The sequence below is a fragment of the Podarcis vaucheri genome (genome assembly GCF_965113315.1).
Source record: "Podarcis vaucheri genome assembly, chromosome: 2".
NCBI classification, from domain to species: domain Eukaryota; kingdom Metazoa; phylum Chordata; class Lepidosauria; order Squamata; family Lacertidae; genus Podarcis; species Podarcis vaucheri.
The window spans coordinates 14297226-14316330 of NC_138760.1; the positions used below are offsets into that span (position 1 = coordinate 14297226).

The following is a 19105-nucleotide window of genomic DNA, read 5'->3' on the forward strand; positions in this document are numbered from 1 at the left end:
AAGTTGCTTGTTCATGTGTGTGCAGAGATTAAAGATGCTAATGAATAGTTGCTTGGAAAGGGTTAGGTAAAGCCTTGGCCATGTCTAGGAAGAGAATGTTGCAGGGAGGAGAGAGTCAACATGACCTGAAAATCCCTAGCCCGTGGCATGCAGGAAAATATATTAAAAGTGCAAGAACAAAATAAATTCAGTGTCTCCTCTTCACACCCTGCAATATAGCTTCAAGCCTCCTTAAAGTCCCACTATTGCACTGTTCTGTAATAATGTTAATAGTCTACCTACCAAAGCTTTTCCCCACCTAAAATCGACTGGATTCTAGAAAAAGTCTGTATTTATCTTAGATGACTTGCAGTCAGGGATGGCTGAATCTGACAATGTTGGTGTCTCTGTTTGTCAATTTTCCAATCCTAAATTAGACCTGCCCTATTTCTGCATAGGCTAATGAATTAATATATGCATTTTGGGGGAAACGTTAGTGAATGGATTTTTGCATGCAATTTTCACAAAATAGAATGCATTTTTGTATGTTGTTTTCAGCAGTATACACAATTGTGTGTGCATGTTTCACTAATATAAAGATTTTTGTAAGCATTATTTGGCTAGAGAACAGCACCAGCTGAAACTTCAGAGGCAGCTTCACATAAAATGTATTTTTAAAAGGGGAGAGCAAAGGAAAACGCAAGCTGGCAATTGAATAGGCTTTTGTTTTTTGGTCTCTTCGTTGCTCAGCCTTGTGTTTAAATGCAAGATGACACACAGGGCCACCACTGGAAAGGCTTCCCTGAGCCAAGTTCTTTGTTTCTGTTCTGAAATGTGTTGCAGTTGTTTGTGTCCTGGTTTCATTCTGCTGAATATTACCAGTGATATGGAGCAGGGGCAGGGAAACATCTTGCTGAATAAATTTAAGTCAGTTGTAATGCTTGGGACGCGGGTGGCGCTGTGGGTTAAACCACAGAGCCTAGGACTTGCCGATCAGAAGGTTGGCGGTTTGAATCCCCGTGACGGGGTGAGCTCCCGTTGTTCGGTCCCTGCTCCTGCCAACCTAGCAGTTTGAAAGCACGTCAAAGTGCAAGTAGATAAATAGGTACCGCTCCGGTGGGAAGGTAAGCGGCGATTCCGTGCTCTGCTCTGATTCACCAGAAGCGGCTTAGTCATGCTGGCCACATGACCCAGAAGCTGTATACCAGCTCCCTCGGCCAATAAAACAAGATGAGCGCCACAACCCCAGAGTCGGTCATGACTGGACCTAATGGTCAGGGGTTCCTTTACCTTTACCTAGTGCATGTTACAGAGGAAGGGATGGGAAAGAATTTGGCAAGGGTCCATTTCTGATAACAAGTAGATCCCCATAATAGGCATAGGGCAGAGAAAAGATACAGTAGGCCAGACGTTGGATAATTATTATTTCAACAGCTGGGTTTATTTAAGAATAACACATTACAAAAAAAATACAGAATTTCAGATCACTTGGAGAAAAACATAGAAAAAGGGTCACCAAAGAGCCTGGTATAAAAAAAACACAGATAGAGGAAAAAAGGTACAAACTTGTCTAGGAAGAGCACGACTTAAGGAAGTGCAATGAAATTTGTACAAAACTATTGTTTACAGGTACAGAATATATAAAATGTTCCCTATCTGATGGCAAAAATACAAGAGGACATTACTTTATTCTTTAGAATAAAAAAATGGTACATCAAGAGGTATGTGTGGCATGTGAACTTAGTAAGAAGTCCTACATAATATGCACCTGAATTCCAACTGCATATCACCTTTGTTGGCCTCAGCAGGTACAGATACCAAGCACATCTGCTGATGTCCATTAATATAAGTCAGTGATGGCCAAACTTGGCCCTCCAGACTACAACTCCTATCATCCCTAGCTAACAGGACCAGTGGTCAGGGATAATGGGAACTGTAGTCCCCAAACAGCTGGAGGGCAGAGTTTGGCCATCACAGAATAAGTGGAGCTTACAGCGGGCCTCCACTGAAACAAATGGCTGCAGAGAAGTTACACACAGTAGACTGTGATGTTAGCCAGTGGCATTGGAGAAGATCTTTGAGTGAACCAGAGAGTTTAGAGTCCCTCTCATACTGAACTAGAAGTTACATCAATCAGCGAGACTCAAAGTGCTTTGGGCTCTGTAAAAGATCTCTCTGCCTGCTGCTAAATCTCAAGATGCAGCTGGCAGTGCCGCTTACATTTGTTTAACAGAGGAACTAAACAGATTCTCTATATTATCCTGCACTAGAACATAAAAGCAGGATTTGAAGAGGAAGCATGTCAGTGGAAGAGGTCCTCCACTTGCCATCAATAATGGCTATCTGGAACAGAAGCAGAAAGTGGAGGGCAGGAGAGGAAAAAAGGTCAGGATTTCAGTTCAGCTGTAGGAGTCTTGAATGGAAACATAAAAGAGCTTAAAACCCAGACACTTTTTTGTTCACGGCTGCACCATTGAGAAAGCTTTATAAATATATATATGGTATCAAAACAGCTTACCAATTATTATAAAAAAAGCTTTAAACGCCATATTGTACCTAAATTCTACAAAGGGTTTGACGATCACTAACTGTTCCATCCTCTTGTCAGATAAGCATTCCATTCAGCGTGTAGCTGCTTGGTTGACTTGCAAATCCTATTCTGTATAAAGAATGCAATGTAACAGTCCTTCCTAATGTCAGGATTTCCTTAGATTCTGATAATAGCTCAATGGGGAGAGATGCTGGCTCTTATAGGGTCTGACCCCAGGCATTTGGGCACAGGGCCCCAGAAGTGCCTCACAACCCAAAGCTCTACCCTTTCTCTCTGCATCAGATTCCATCCCCACAGCCTGACTGTGTGAGGAGGTCATAGAGGAGACACCTAAAATGAAGGCTCTCAGTGCAGGATGCCTCAGCCAACACATGACTCATCTTCCCAACAGGTGCGCAGCTGCCTCTGGATTTTGAGTTGGAAGAGAATTCACTAGAAGAAATAGATTTTAAATGCTAGGAAGATCCTCTGCTCGGGCATCAAAGAAAAGGCATTGTTCATCTTTCGTTTACCATCTCATGCTACAGAACTGAAGAGAAGGTCACAGTCATGATGGGAAATGTTGTAGCAAGCTGCTTCTCATGTGCTGGTGTCTATCAGAGCTTCCATTCTCAGGCAATTTTATTTCCACCCAATAACCGAGGAACTAAGGGCAATGGAACACGTCATGACTGCTGTGCCATGTTCTCTTCTGCAACTTATAGAAACAAACACACACATATATACAACCAGGTTTCCCCAGACACATATGTACATGCATGTTGTACTTCCACGTGAATTTATTTGCTGCAGAAGACCACCTGCAGCAATTGTAACCTGTAGCACTGCCCTTACTGAATGCCATGAAAGCCTTTTTTCTCCATGCCTTGGTAAATGCAATACAACAGTACAAATGCCCCACACAGTTGAAGCCTGGAAGGTTACAAGTTGTTTGCAGAAGCTGGCCATTTCGAAAGGACTGAGAGTGTAAAAAGAGGAAAACTCACTGAAGGTGGAAGTCAGTACTCCTCAGCATCTCCAAATGTCACTTGTAAAAAAACAGGGTTCCAAGATAGAAAAAGGCAAGTGTGCTCCTGAAATAGTTCCATGGCACACTGCTCCACGAAATAGAATTCATTAATATATTTTTTTAATTATTTCTAAAAAAGAAAACCACACAAAATGTATTGTACACAGTCTTTAAGCTTCAGCAGGAAACCCATGCAGGCCAAGAAGGGCAATAGCCTGGTTTGCAGTCTCTGAAGGGTCCTGCATTTCGCATGAAATCACAGCAGCTTGCGATGAAGGATCTCCCAGACCATCCGTTTTCGGAAGTAAGGCATATGTTGCTTTAACAAAAGAAACACAACAGCATCAATACTTGCTTAAAATGACAACAAGGTAATCCTTTGATATACACTGGCAAACTGCAAGCCTCATACTGAGACAGCTATATTCCAAGTGATCTGTTTTTAAACACAAAAACAGGGCTAGTACCACCAGATATTGAAATCCATTAAAAAGTTACTTTTCAAGTTTGATCTGGTTATCCTAACCCCACATCCACAATTTTGCTTGTCCCTGAGCAGATATAGGTGACACTTCTTTCAACTGCTACAAGCACTAATTCTGCAACATAGACCTGGCCTGCTGTTGGTAGAATGAGAATTTTGACCTCCAACAGAGGTAATAGATGAAGATAATTCTAACACAGTGCCATCACGCAACAGGTTCTTGTGCCGTACTTTTTAAACATGCTGATGGTAAGGTAACAAAAAACTGAAAAGTCACCATAAAAGTAGCTGTGGACTTTTAATACAGTGGTGCCTCACAAGACGAAATTAATTCGTTCCACGAGTTTTTCTGTCTAGCGAATTTTTTGTCTTGCGAAGCACGGTGTCGGAAAAGTTTTGGAAAAGCTTCAAAAATCACCAAAAACCTCAAAAAAGGCTACCACACCGCGTTCTATGAGTTGCTCCTCGAAGTCAAGTCGCAACTTATTAACGGTGTTAAGAAAAAGGAAACAAACTTGCAAGACGTTTTCGTCTTGCGAAGCAAGCCCATAGGGAAATTTGTTTTGCGAAGCAGCTCAAAAACCGCAAAACCCTTTCATAGAATCATAGAGTTGGAAGAGACCACAAGGGCCATCGAGTCCAACCCCCTGCCAAGCAGGAAACACCATCAGAGCACTCCTGACATATAGTTGTCAAGCCTCTGCTTAAAGACCTCCAAAGAAGGAGACTCCACCACACTCCTTGGCAGCAAATTCCACTGTCAAACAAATTCCACTTTCGTCTAGCGAGCTTTTCGTCTTCCGAGGCATTCGTCTTGCGGGGCACCACTGTATAGGTTATAGTCCTAGAATTACCAAAGGGCATAAGGCTCTGTATCCAAATTTAAGGATCTTGCTACACGGAGCAAAACTGCTGCCCACATGCAGCTCCCTCTCTTGTGGCACAATTATTACAACAATTATTACAAGCTATACGTTCAGAATGTTACTGAAAACCACAATTTTACATGAGATAAGCAAATATATGGAAAATTATCTACTTGGATTTTCCTTCTTCTGGCCACTGAGCTTTGGTTTTCTTGGTTGAAAATTGGTTTGCTTTGGGCACAATTAAGACCAGAAGACAGCACTGTGATAACATAAGGTAGCATTCTACCAATGCAGTGCCCACTAGCCAGGAGCGCCAACTTACCTGAGTGAAATTGATTGGTTTGTCTTTGGTAATGCAGTCAGCATATTTACAGGCAAACATCCCACAGTCACTTCCATTCATCTGTTGAGGGATCTCCTTTAAAAGACAAACAAACCCAGCCCTCTCTATTTAGAAGACAAAAACCTCATGTTAGCTTTACCAAATAATTATGATATAAACTGCACAAGGTAATGAAAGGTTCAAGAAACCCAAAGAACCCCACCATGCATGAGCGAGTCTTCAGAATTAATGGGAACAAATGAGTCAGTATTTCAGCCAAGATAGCAAGACTGGAATACTTCCATCCTGACAAACAAGGAAAAGGAAAGGAACAGAAATATGTTACAGGCTCTGCGCATGTACAGAGATCTTTGGATGCTTGTAGACACTCTTAGTTCCAACAGCTTATACAGGTACGTATGATCAGGCACCCATTCCTGCTCCCATCTCACCCCATGCTCAGGACAAAGAGAGAACTGCTGCAACTTGCTCCTCACTTTTTTCTGGCAAAGAAGTCACTCCATACTGTTTCCCTTTCCTGTTCTCCATCACTGGCTGATTTCCCCTCCTTTTTCAACTGAAGGCTAGGAGCAGTGAGATCAGGAAGGGAAATATTCAGGAGACTTAGTCTTATCTGTCAGAAGTGAGGTGCTATTGAGGAGTGGGGGGGACGGGCAGGGGGGGATGGGGGACGGACGACTGATGGCCGCTTTTTGTCCCAAGTGTGGAGGAAAGAGAGTTGGACATGACCTCTCTTGTGGTTGGTGCCTGTAATAGTAGTTGGAAAAGCTGCTGGCACCAAAGACTCTGTGCACATAAAACAGGGGTCTGCAAACTTTTTCAGCAGGGGGCTGGTCCACTGTCCCTCAGACCTTGTGGGGGGCCGGACTATTTTTTTTTTGGGTGGGGTGGGGAGAACGAATTCCTATGACCCACAAATAACCCAGAGATGCATTTTAAATAAAAGCACACATTCTACTCCTGTAAAAACACCAGGCAGGCCCCACAAATAACACAGAGATGCATTTTAAAGAAAAGGACACATTCTACTCGTGTAAAAACACGCTGATTCCCGGACCGTCCGTGGGCCAGATTTAGAAGGCGATTGGGCTGGATCCAGCCCCCAGGCCTTAGTTTGCCCATAGAACCTCCGATCACAGACAATTGTGTGAGGCACATCACACCTTTCTATCTATGAAACAAATAACACTATTTCATTTTCTCACAGTACACATTATTTTCTTGGACACAGGCATGACTAACCTTTTATGGCCCTAGGGCTAGAATTCAAGGTTAGCTAAGCCTGAGGTACATATGCCATTCACATGGACCCAACCACACTACACACAGCTCTCTCTCTCTCTCTCTCTCTCTCACACACACACACACACACACACAGGCTCTACCCAAACTCATACACAGACCACACACTCTTATATCTCTCTGTGTGTATTATATACACTCACCACTTAACTGCAGTGCTAGGATCAGGCAATTTCTTCATCCCAGCACTGGGCTGAAGAAAGAAGCATCTCAGCCCAGCGCTGCAGTGGACAGAAAAGGGGCCCAATTTTGCCAACGGCTTGGCAAGCTGCATCACCAGGCCAACCCTGACCTAACAGTTACACTCAAACACCTTAAGAGCCAGGAACACCATTTGTTTAGGAAAGTGGAAATAGGATAAGAGCATTTCAGACACTCATGTGGGGTCGGCTATGTAGGATCCAAATACCTGGCTCCGTTTACTCTGCTGCACCCAGCCATTGGTATCAAATTCCTTCCGCTTTTTGTCCAAGCTTTCCTGCTTTAGGTACTGCCTGCAGAGGATTGAAAAGAAGGAACACTTTTAGCAAGTACACAACCAGCAAAAAAAGATAAAAACCCAATTAAGTAATTAATTATTGGGGGGGGGTTACTTTTAATTTCAGAATTGCTTCTCCTAGCCCAATTCTGGACTTTAATTCACAGGACAGCACTACTTTTTTGGATAGAAAGTCCCTTGAAAAATGAGCTCTGCAATGCACTTATCACTGTACCCAAGTATTTTATTTTATTTCTAATCCTAAGCAATATTTGCACTAACGATCCGTATATGAGTGGATCACAAAACACAATGAAACTCTTTGCAAAAAAAAAGTGGCAAGTTGATCCTGGACATGTATTCAGACATGAGAAGGACTTGCAGACAACCAGTAACCTATGTTATGCAACCAGTCCACAGTATGTACACACATGTTAAGTATTTTATTACCTTGAGAAAAGGATGGACAACTTACTATCAGTTTCAGCTAAATTTATATGGTAGTTTACAACAGTCACAAGGTCTGCTCACCTGGTTACATCTTATAGCTGTGCTAAGTATTATCTACTTTCAAGCGCCTCTAGAGAGTTTCAAACCTTCCCCTTTGAGATAAGAAAAGCTAGTAGGGTCTAGCATTTAACATGAGGTCAAGTAGCCCCAGTAAGATAAATACCACAACAGAGCAGATCCACATTCCCCCAATGTTAAAAAGAATAAGCTTTCCAATAGCTTGCTATTGGCTGCGGCAGTTTTCTGAAACCCTTTTCCTACCACTTCCCCTAAATCCCATAAAGATGATAGTCCAACGAAATGACAATGTTCTGGTTATTGAGGTTAAGTCAGAAATGGCCTAATAATAGCATCAGTTCTATGTATCTGAGACCCAAGGCAGTTGTTTTTAGATATTGATATGCAAGTTCATTGATATGCAAGTTTCAATGGCTGCTCATTCTTCATGTTAATATATTTTACCTTGTTTCTAAAGCAAAAAGTTCCCAATCACTTTGGGTGGGTTTTCCCCCCTTATGCATTCCCCTGTTGGATGAAAGACCTGACTGCAGCCATAACCCCCTCCCCGCTGCTTCTTATTTCAGATGTATGTAACTGTCACCCTGGTGTATAAAAACAAACTCAGCTGCTTACACAAAATACACAATAATTTCCTCCTGTCTTATTGGCCCTTCCCTTCTACACAGCCTGATCTCTCACTCATAGTATATTTTCAAGCTCTCATATTCTTATGGTTTTTTGCTCAAGAACCATGCAACTAGTCCTGGGTACCCAACAAGACTGGGGGCTTTTTCTGGAGCTGCAGCCCCCATGTTGTATAGCAAGCCACTTCTGAGACGGAGGAGTCTCAAAAGCAGTCTGTGATATGGCATAGGAGTCTGTGGTCCAAAGGGGGGGGGGAATCCACTGGATTCCCACAAATTGTATTGGTTGGCCTATGGTAATTTGAGTGATCCCTTTTTATATTTCTAAATAGGCATGAAAGAGACAGCTCTTTAGGTACAGCAGAGGTATGAGCAATAACATTTTTTGGAAATAAAACTGAATACACTTAAATTAAGACTTTGTATTCCTTGGTATTAAGACTTGATATTCTGAAAAATGTCAACTTCCCTGTATGAAATTTCTCAAGATAGAAAAGCACATAAATATATCATTGGGGGGGGGGCATGCTTTGGGAACCTAGCCAAAGGATTGTAGAGTTTTATAAATAATAATTATATACTTTTATAAACTATACAGTGGTACCTTGGGTTAAGTACTTAATTCGTTCGGAAGGTCAGTTCTTAACCTGAAACTGTTCTTAACCTGAAGCACCACTTTAGCTAATGGGGCTTCGTGCTGCCGTTGTGCGATTTCTGTTCTCACCCTGAAGCAAAGTTCTTAAACCGAGGTACTTTTTCTGGGTTAGCGGAGTCTGTAACCTGAAGCGTATGTAACCCAAGGTACCACTGTATAGGATTATATAGTTTCAACAACCTCTTAACTTTGAAGTTGGGATTCCCTCAAGGAATATTTTCTGCTGGACAGCATACAAATATTTTGAAGATGGCAAGGACACCAGCCATATGCCAAAGCACTACAGATGGTCTCTGCAAGAGATGTACCTATATCTTGTATACACATCCCTCTGCATCTTCCTTTGTATATTAGGAGAGAAACTTAAAAAGGACTCACACACCTGCTTCATATTTCACTTCTTGTTCATGTCTGATCTCATTCTGAGCAAACATGGGCTAATCGTTTCTGCTTCGCTTTTACATAACGAAGCATACCTCATCTCGATTCTCTACATCGGGAAAAGGCACAGGTGGCATAACTAATTAAGGGCGGAAATAGTATTTACATATGAAGCGGCATGAAATCAAATTACACCATTAGTTCGTCTATCCTCATATTGCCCACTCTGATTGGCAACAGTTCTCGGGGGGGGGGGTGTCCTTAGGCAGAAAAACATCTTTCCTAGCCTGGCTACCTTAAATAATTGAGACTCCTTCAATAATTAGGATTAATTCTGTTCCGATTCTTCTGCTGACTAGGATCAGTCCCCCTCTATATAAATCTGGATCATTTTCTCAGTATAACCAGATTTTGAAAAACGGGATATATACATTTTTTTTAAGCCACAGGAGATTTATGGCATCCCATAAATCTCTCCCTTTTCTAAAAAAGGGGCAAGCAAATCATTCAAAACTCACCAAAAATCAGGAAGCTCTAAAGATTGAAAGCATGAAAGGGTCACTAACCATGAATAGGACCTCGGTCCCCTCTTCCCGGTGTGATCCTCCCACTGCATTCAACCAATTAAAGCCTCCTGAAAGGAAATAGAAAGGGAAAAGCAATTACAGGAAGGGCGACAATCAGCTGGAAGCCGAGTCCCTGTCCCATTGCCCTACCTGTGCCGCTAGCCATCATCTGGTCAAATTTGCAGGGCTCCTGCTCTAACCATGCTACCGTGTCACCAAATCCGGGATCTAATTTGGCTTTCCCGTATAATCAAGGGAACCCTCTGGGCTTTTATATCACTCTTCACCGTTAGCAGATTTCCTTTGGAGAAGGTCTGCCAACATGGACTCAGGTGGCAAAAGAGCCACTTACAGACACTGTCTGTCTCTTTAAAATCTTATCCATTGTGGGGGGCGGGGGGCGGAGGACAGGTTGAGGAATAGGGTTTTCTCAGCAGCTGCTCGGAGGCTCTTGGATGAGCACCCAGTGTGGGTTTTACAGTCAAAATCAGAAATGCATGATTGCCAGACAGGTACATGAGGAGCTGGGGTCACAGATTTAATCCTCAATCCATCTATATTACCCATAATACCAACCTAAAAAACCTGCTTACTATTTGGAGAACACTTGTTTACTTGATAAGCTTTTGGAATTTAAATCATGGCTTTACAGTAACTTATTTTTAATCTGTTTTTTTTCTTTTTGTTTAAATGTTGTGCAACAATGCAGACGAATCCAAGGAGAATCCATTTGTATTAGCTACTGTAGTCAAAATACAGTATTTTCAAGGGTGGCTCCTCCACTTTTGGAATGCTCTCCCCAGGGAGGCTCCATTAGGACTCTGGCTTTTAATTATCTATGGCCTTTTTGCATGTACGGCATGCTTTAATCTAGATTTTTTTTTAAAAAAAAATTTTTTTAAATATTTGTTTTCTTTTATGCTGTTTTTAATGTATGTGTTTGCTTGCTTTTTTGCTTAAAATATTTTAAGTTGCTTTGAGTTGCTGTGGCCAAAAAGCAACTAATAAATAAATGAATAAAATGCTGCTCAGGGAACCAATCTTAACATCATCCCCCAATTTCATTATTTTTATTTACGTCACCTGAAAGAGGACATGAATGGCTAAAACTTACCTTTATGCCATTTTCTAAGTTGCCTACTACTTCGACTGGCATTCTATATGAAGCTTCTTATTGGTCTATTTATGAACACGGTTAGCTTGTTTTTATTATAAATTTGAACCATTTTAGCACACTGTGTATGTTGCGAGTGTTAAGATGTATTTTGCTGTGTATATATTTCTTTTCCCTTTCATTGTGATGAGTGCTGCTAACAAAACTTAACTAACAAAACTATCCCAACGCTCCTAAGCCTGGTGCCAGTGTGTCATAAGCCGGTTCCATGTTGAAGGCAGGAACTCTGTTCATAAATGGTAGGGTATCTGAGCTAGAGGTTAATTTTACCAGGGATACCGAAAAGTGTACAAGTTTGCACTGGTACCTAAAAATTCACAAAGCAAAATTTAAATATTTTCAAAGTTTTATCATTCTGAATTGCCTGCTACATATTCCTAAATCAGCAGTAAAATATCTGATCAACAATTAAGATCGAAATTGTTCTCCAGGCCATTGCCACTTCAAAGCTACAAGGCAATGTATTCTTAGACTTAATTAATTCCCCCCCCCCCTTGATTTGTTTTAGGGAAAACTTCATACTCTTGCAACTGTTGAAAATATTGCAGTCTCTGATGCACGTGTCCTTTTACTCTATATTCCTATAGTCTTCCCGGCATCTTTTTCCAGATGGAAAGGGCCATCAAATACTGGGTTTCCTTAAGAACATTCTGCCCAGAGATCCCATTTCCAAGGCGCCTCTTTCTATTCTTGTTTGGTTTTCTATAGTCTGTTGTTGTAACTGGCATTTTACTTCAAACTTGTAAGTTGCCCTGAGCACTTTTTAGTAAAAGGCTAGTGTTATGCCTATCAGTGTGGTTGCTCGAGAGCAATCAGGCAAGGTCCCTCACTGGTCTTTTCAAAGGCTTTATTATTGGTGCAAAACATTTACAATGCAGAACGCCTCTATGACATGTCTTGCCCACTCACTAGCAGAATCTGAGAGTGGGCGGTCCTTAAACTTTCCCCAGCAGAGTAGTCTCTTGACCCCCAGCCGACGCCTCCCCTCTCTGCGCGAAAGCCTACTGCACCGGGAAGGCTTGGGTAAAGGGGGAGCTCCCTCCTCCCCGCTTTGCTCAGGCAAGGTGTCCTGGCTCTTTCTTGCATCCTCCGAGCCCTGCAGCTCAACCCCACTAGAGGTGGGGCTTCCTTCCTCCACTGAGGAAGTGCTGCTTCCCACGATTTTTGGAGGCTTTCTGTAATCCACCTGCCCCTCCCCCTCTCGCCTCTGAGCCGATGGCAGTTCCCTGACAGCTAGGGTAGAAATATTTTAAATAAATCAATTTCTTATAAGAACCCAGAGGCTGTAGCTCAACAGCAAGTTTGTCTAGTTGAAAAAAAACGTTTATGTTACCGCTCTCTAAAAAAGTTGGAAGCTACACCTCAAAGAAATGAATGTAACATCTGCCCCTTGGGTGACCAGGGCAGGCTTGCTGTTAGCTATCCCTTTTGATTTAGTTATTTCTTTATGTAATCGCAGCAATAAGGATTTAATTTTATCCACCCAAAGGTCTTGCATCCTCTCTTCATCTTTGGCTGGGGAAAACGTGAATATATTTAAAGATATTGGGACACTCACAACAATATCTTGCAAGCTTCAGTGTTGGTTCCTCCCATTGAATCGAAGTAGGTGATGCTTTTTTTCCTGAAGTCAATAACCTAAATAAGACAGAACATCGCATTAATCCACTGACACACTCACAACTTTCTAGAAAGCATTCAGAAAACATCCAGCCTTGTTTTCTATAGAAAAAAAGAATTTGAAAAGATGAAGCCCTTCACCAAAGTAACTTCACCAAAGATGTATAGACTTCTCTTTAGTTTAGGACTATGGTTGGGCGATAACTGGGTTTCTATATTGCGATATATCACCAGCTAAACATCGCGATATATCAATCTATCACGATATCCGAAATAAGGAAGGAATTACGCAGAAGCGAACAGGACACTGTCCTGGCAACTGCTACTGCTTAAGGGTCTAAAACTGATAAATGATGATACTATCAATCACCTCATGGTCATCTTCAGCAGCAGGCAAGCCAAAATGCATCCCAACAGGACTTTTGGATTTGGGCTAGGCTACCAAATGGCAGTATTCAGGACAATCCAGTGATGAGACATGGTTATTACAAATAATCTGGGACTGCCAGCAGGACTGCTAGGAGGCAGAAACAGAAGGGGCAGAAACAGCCTGCCATGACTGTGGTACATGTCGGCAGTAGCAGCCACAATCCGCAAGGCCTGGCAATGGTGGCACAATCAGTGGCGGTCTGCGAGTCCTCGTGGCGGCAATAGGAGGGGGCAGTAGTAGCAGCAAGGCCTGGCAGCAGCGGAACAAAAAGTGGCAGCCTGCGAGGCCTCATGACTCCTTTCTCCAATTTTCTCAGTGGAATTTGCCGACCACCCATTGCGCCTCAGTTGTCAAAGGTTTTGGAAGTTGAAGTCTTCTGGAACGGATTACCGTATTTTTTGCTCTATAGGACGCACCGGACCATAGGACACACCGGACCATAGGAGGGGGAGAATGGGGGGGGGATTCTCCCCCTCTCTGCGCAGTGCCCCTTCAGCGAAGCGGGAGGAGAAATGGAGCCCCTTCCATTTCTCCTCCCGCTTCGCTGAAGGGGTGCTGTGCAGAGAAGGAAAACTGTGCAGCGCCTCTCCAGCGAAGCAAAGCCTGGAGAGCAAGAGGGATCGGTGTGCACTGACCCCTCTCGCTCTCCAGGCGGTTATCCGCAAGCCTTCGGAGCACAGCGGGAACTCCTGCTGCGCTCCGAAGGCTTACGGATAGCTGCCTGAAGCCCCCAGAGCACAGCAGGAGTTCCCTGCGCTCCGGGGGCTTCAGCGAAAGCAACACGAAGCCTCCGGAACATGAGGGGAGCTCTCCCTCTGCGCTTTGGAGGCTTCACGTTGCTATCGCTGAAGCCAAGGAGCCTGCATTCGCTCCATGGGACGCACACACATTTCCCCTTCATTTTTGGAGGGGGGAAAGTGCGTCCTGTAGAGCAAAAAATATGGTACATTCGACAACCGAGGTACCACTGTATTGCCAGCTCAAATATTACGAAACAATTATCACAATGTGAACTTCAAACTGGTTTTGGACGATATTATCTCCCATCCCTATTTAGGAGTTAATATCTTGCTCAGCCACACAAAGATATGACTACATTTGCATAGCTGAACAAAACTGATGATATCTGCACCAACATGATAGTCCTGCGGCAGTTTTCAATATATCCATAAGCCTGTAGATCTTTATAGCCTCTGAGCTTACCTATGAAAATGTTAGCTCACAAGTACGTTACAAAAGAGGAACCGTTGTGAAGCTGTTCGGAGCACATTCCAGAGAAGCAGAAGCGAGAACGAGAGCTTGGAACAAATAAACAAAACACCCCTCAAATATACTCACTGCTAGGCACCAGTGGACACCAAGGTGAATAGGCACCAGTAGGATGTCAACAGAAAATACATCCACTTTTTTAGTCCAGCGTTTCACAGCTTGGTACCCAGCAGTTTTTAACTTGGTGAAGAAAAATGTGTTGAATGCATGAACCGTTGGAAAGCCCCTCTGTTTACTTCTTTCCATTAGCATATTCATGTAGAAGTTAATTATCTGAGAGGGAGAGGGAGAGGAATACGTGTTAGGAAACGACATAATTTTGCAAAAAAAAACGTTTTTGCATTCAAGAGGGAAAAAAATATTCATTTAGCAAATGGTGAAAGATAGCAAGCTATGAACCCTCCAGATATCTGCATTTTTTTATTTTATTTTTTGAGGGGGGATTCTTCATTAGGTTAAGGATGGCAGGTACTTCAAAAGCCTTTCAATCCTCTAAAATATGATGCCTATATAGTAGCCTGCACAGTGTATTTGATTTTGCAAGGATTTCTAAACCTATTATTTGCTGCTGAAGGTGCAAAATGGAGGAGGTGGGAGGGATTTGCAAGTGGCGGGGGGGATGATGAGCAGGAGTCCTTCCCCTGCACCCCTTTCTTTCTTTGTGCCCTCCTTTCCCATTTGCCCCGGTTCTCAGAGGAAAGGGATCATGGGAGATGACAGCAACTGGGTGTCTAGTAAAGGACGAATATGTAATCCATGCGCACGAGGCTATGCCAGGCTATGCCCTGTGAGGCTGCTGACCTCAAACTGCTGCAAGGCTGGTTGATTTGTCTTTTTCAAAAAAAATCTAATGAATGCAGACTGTGGCCTTCTACACCATGGTCTAACTCATGTTTCAAGACCAGGAAATTATGGGCCATGATATTGATGTGCGTTGGAGCTGTCATTCCAAGACCAGCTGATCTGCCAAAAATGGATCATTATGACGACTGATAATTATACTGTCTTCAAGTTCCAAGGCAGTTTGCCTGTGAATTACCAAATGTGGGGAAGGAAAGTAGGAGGCGGCTATTTTGCCCTCATGTCCTCTTTGCTGGCTGCGTGCAGGCTTCCGGTGGCTACTTTATGAAACGTGATGCTGAACTAGATAGCGATTTGGTCTGATCTAGAAAGGCTCTTCTTGGTTTATTTGGAGATTTTAAACTAGTACCAAACAACTGTAGCATACAAAAAGTGAAGATCAGGTTACCTCATCATTGAGCCAATTGAGGTGGTTAAGAGTCTGAATATCTTTCCTAGTTATTGTCAACCGGAAGGCTTCGCTCAGCACCTCATCCTGGTTCCCACTTCGTAGTACACTCTTTATTTCCCTCTCCATTTCCTAGAGAAAACAAAGAGAGATGCATACAGCAAGTAGTTTTGGCTTTTCCAGCTGAAAAACTTTGCCTGAGATAACTAGTTAAATTTGTCTCATTGCATAGAAAGGGCTCTAATAATAATAAATTTTATTTATACCCTGCCCTCCCTAGCCAGAGCTGGGCTCAGGGCAGCTAACACCAGTAAAATTACAATAAAAACATAATGGGGGGACAATTTAAAATACAGGTTAAAATGCAATTTAAAATGCAGCCTCATTTTAAAAGTAGCCTATGGATCAAAACCGTAAGGAGAGGGAAAACATAAGGGTCAGACTGAGTCCAAACCAAAGGCCAGGCGGAACAGCTCTGTCTTGCAGGACCTGCGGAAAGATGTCAAGTCCCGCAGGGCCCTGGTCTCTTGTAACAGAACGTTCCACCAGATCAGGGCCATTGCCAAAAAAGCCCTGGCTCTGGTTGAGGCCAGCCTAACCTCCCTGTGGCCTGGGATCTCCAGGATGTTTTTATTTGAAGACCGTAAGGTCCTCCATGGGACATACCAGGAGAGGCGGTCCCGTAGGTACATGGGTCCTAGGCTGCGTAGGGCTTTAAAGGTCAAAACCAGCACCTTAAACCTGACCCTGTACTCCACCAGGAGCCAGTGCAGTTGGTAAAGCACTGGATGAATGTGATCCCGTGGCAAGGACCCTGTAAGAGCCTGGAATCATGGTCTTAATAGCTGGACAGTGCTGGGTTTGTGGATGGCGCCGCTAGGAGGAGGAGCCTACACAAACAATTCTCCAAAAACCACTGTACATAAAGCAGCATGTATGTGGGCAGGCTAGGCTAGAACACTTCTCCCCATGGTTGGTTTTCTATGTGCACAGATGTTCTGTTCTGTTTTTTATTAGAGCACAGCATTCATGCAATCTCCACAATCTAGAATCTCAAATAGTACAATTGAGGAGCAGCTTTATCATATAACCACAGCTGTTTCTGTAGATTATCTCCAAAGCCGGTCAAGCTTTTTAACATTTGACATTACCTCTGTAATTTCAGGGAACTCTTCCTCCCCATCAGTGGCCTTTTTTCCTTCTGGCACAATCGTGACAGGAATCTCCTTCTCAAGAGGTACTCGCAAATGTAAGTTGACTGAATCGGGTACCAAAAACTCCTGTTTCTGCAGCCTCTGAAAGACACATCCCTAAGATAGCAACATCTCACTTTGCAACTTCAGTGTCTATCTTATACTTGCACGCATGATTCAGCCATGCAATTTTAATTTAGAATCCAACTTCACCAGTGGAAAATATAATGGAGAAAAACTTTGACTTTAATAGGGTTCTGAACATGTCTTGGTCCATAACTTGCTTATCAATTTGCAATTCAAAGCAAGACAGACAGGTCATAAAAATTGGGTGGGGGAGAAACAGCCATCTTTACTTACAGTCTTTTAGGTGTTTCAGCGATTATTGTCACTAGCAACAACAGGCATGTAACTGGAGAATCCAGGCAACCTTCCCAACTGTGATACGCATTTAATAAAAAACTTAATCCATTTATGGGCAGGCACCAAGTTTTGTTTTTTATTGTTCTTTGTAATATTTAGTATGAAGAGCCTTTGTAAGTGATAGAAAATTCAATAAACCAAGACTGTTTACTAAAAAACGCACAAAATGCATTTGCACATCTTACCTGCTTCTGCAATTGCAACGCCAAAGCTTTTTGCTCTTCTATCTGTCGCCATCTCTCACGGGCTCGGGAATCATATACGCTGGTTCTAGAAACATTTTTGTATGCAGCAGATTGAGAATTCAGCATTAGCAGCAATGGGCATATCCATCATTGCCACTTTCAAATATAATCAGTCTGACCATTTGTTTAGGCTCCTGATCAATTTTTATGGCAGGACCACTTTGAGGTGAAGGATGGAGAGGGCTGGGTCAGACTGACTCCATCTGCCAAACTGGGATGCCAGTAACTACCACACCAGCTCCTTCATGCACCTTTGTATGAAGAGAGAACTGAGCTGTGTTTGCCAAGGAGAAAAAATTGGGATGCGGATGGCGCTGTGGGTTAAACCACAGAGCCTAGGACTTGCCGAAGGTCGGCGGTTCAAATCCCCGCAACGGAGTGAGCTCCCGTTACTCAGTCCCTGCTCCTGCCAACCTAGCAGTTCGAAAGCACTGCTTCGAAAGTGCAAGTAGATAAATAGGTACCGCTCCGGCGGGAAGGTAAACGGCGTTTCCGTGCGCTGCTCTGGTTCACCAGAAGTGGCTTAGTCATGCTGGCCACATGACACGGAAGCTGTACGCCGGCTCCCTCGGCCAATAAAGCGAGATGATCGCCGCAACCCCAGAGTCGGTCACGACTGGACCTAATGGTCAGGGTCCCTTTACCTTTTATCATTATTGCCAGCATCTGGTTTAAATGTAAAAACTCATCTTTACCCCTTATGAAAATCTATCTTACGTACATTTTAACTATGCAACCAGATTACACAGAAGGCCCCTTGCCTTCTACTTATGTAGAAACCATTCACAAGTGTCACAAAGGCCACAGAGAGCTGCCTACTCTTACTGAAGAGATTTAATTTTTTCTCTCTTTGAGGACAGCTTTGGTAAGGCACGGATTACCAAGATGAAAGGGTAGAATGTGAAATGAAAATTATTCCTGTCTCAAGTGAAGTTAGGTTACTACTCCCAACATCAACAGCATTTACCCCCAGCGAATATGATTTTTTAAAAAAATCAAAATTATGCTTTATGTATGTTTAATTTTAGTTTGTATTCAGTTTTGTTGTTTCTCTTTGTTTTTGGTTCACATGTTCCACTGTTCTTGTTTTAACTAAATAAAAATATTTTAAAATATTACAACTGATCATTGGGAATTTACATTCTACCAGACTTTTCCCAAAACTAAATTTCCTTGCAGCTAGCAACGGTCAATTAATCAACGCACCCTGGCATTCTCTATGAATCCAGCTCTGCAGACTATTCTTGGGTTAGTCCTGGCTAACCCAGAGTTATGCTGATGTTTAGAAGGGGATTAGAAAAGCAGCTTCTCTCTTGCATTCAACAATAATAAAACCATATCCAAACTGACTGACAAGAAGCATGGGGGAGAAAGCTACAGTCATACCTCGAGTTACAGATGCTTCGGGTTGCGTGATTTTGGGTTGTGCACCGAGCCGAACCCGGAAGTACCGGAATTGGTTAGTTCTGGGTTTCGGCGCTTTGCGCATGCATAGAAGCACCAAATCGCAACCCGTGTATGTGCAGACACGGCACTGCGAGCATCCACTGTATTAGGTAAGTATTTCATTAGCAAAAAATGGGGGGAGGGGGAATCCAAAATTTTGACAGCTGTTTCCTATAGTTCAGGGGTATCTACCTGGCAATCTCCGCATGTTTTTTGACAGCAGCTTCCATCAGCCCCAGCCAGCATGGCTAATGGTCAGGGCTGATAAGAGTTGTAGTTCAACAA

At 43.0% G+C, this 19105-nt stretch overlaps 1 protein-coding gene across 2 annotated transcripts in view; it reads right to left on the reverse strand.

The window, feature by feature from the left end:
* Window positions 1-2209: 2209 nt before the first annotated feature.
* The window catches only part of SENP1 (SUMO specific peptidase 1), a 32420-nt gene continuing 15524 nt past the window's right edge, over window positions 2210-19105 (reverse strand). The window contains exons 12-19 of one of the 2 annotated variants that reach the window (XM_082212530.1): window positions 17315-17399; window positions 16665-16808; window positions 15514-15645; window positions 14334-14537; window positions 12504-12583; window positions 6947-7031; window positions 5215-5310; window positions 2210-3858 (exon numbers count right to left, since the gene is read on the reverse strand). In XM_082212530.1, the coding sequence (XP_082068656.1) occupies window positions 3796-3858; window positions 5215-5310; window positions 6947-7031; window positions 12504-12583; window positions 14334-14537; window positions 15514-15645; window positions 16665-16808; window positions 17315-17399 (889 nt within the window). In that variant the 3' untranslated portion in view covers window positions 2210-3795. Of the gene's footprint in view, window positions 3859-5214; window positions 5311-6946; window positions 7032-9771; window positions 9840-12503; window positions 12584-14333; window positions 14538-15513; window positions 15646-16664; window positions 16809-17314; window positions 17400-19105 lie in introns of those variants that run through there. The other variant, XR_014216734.1, reaches the window with a different exon arrangement.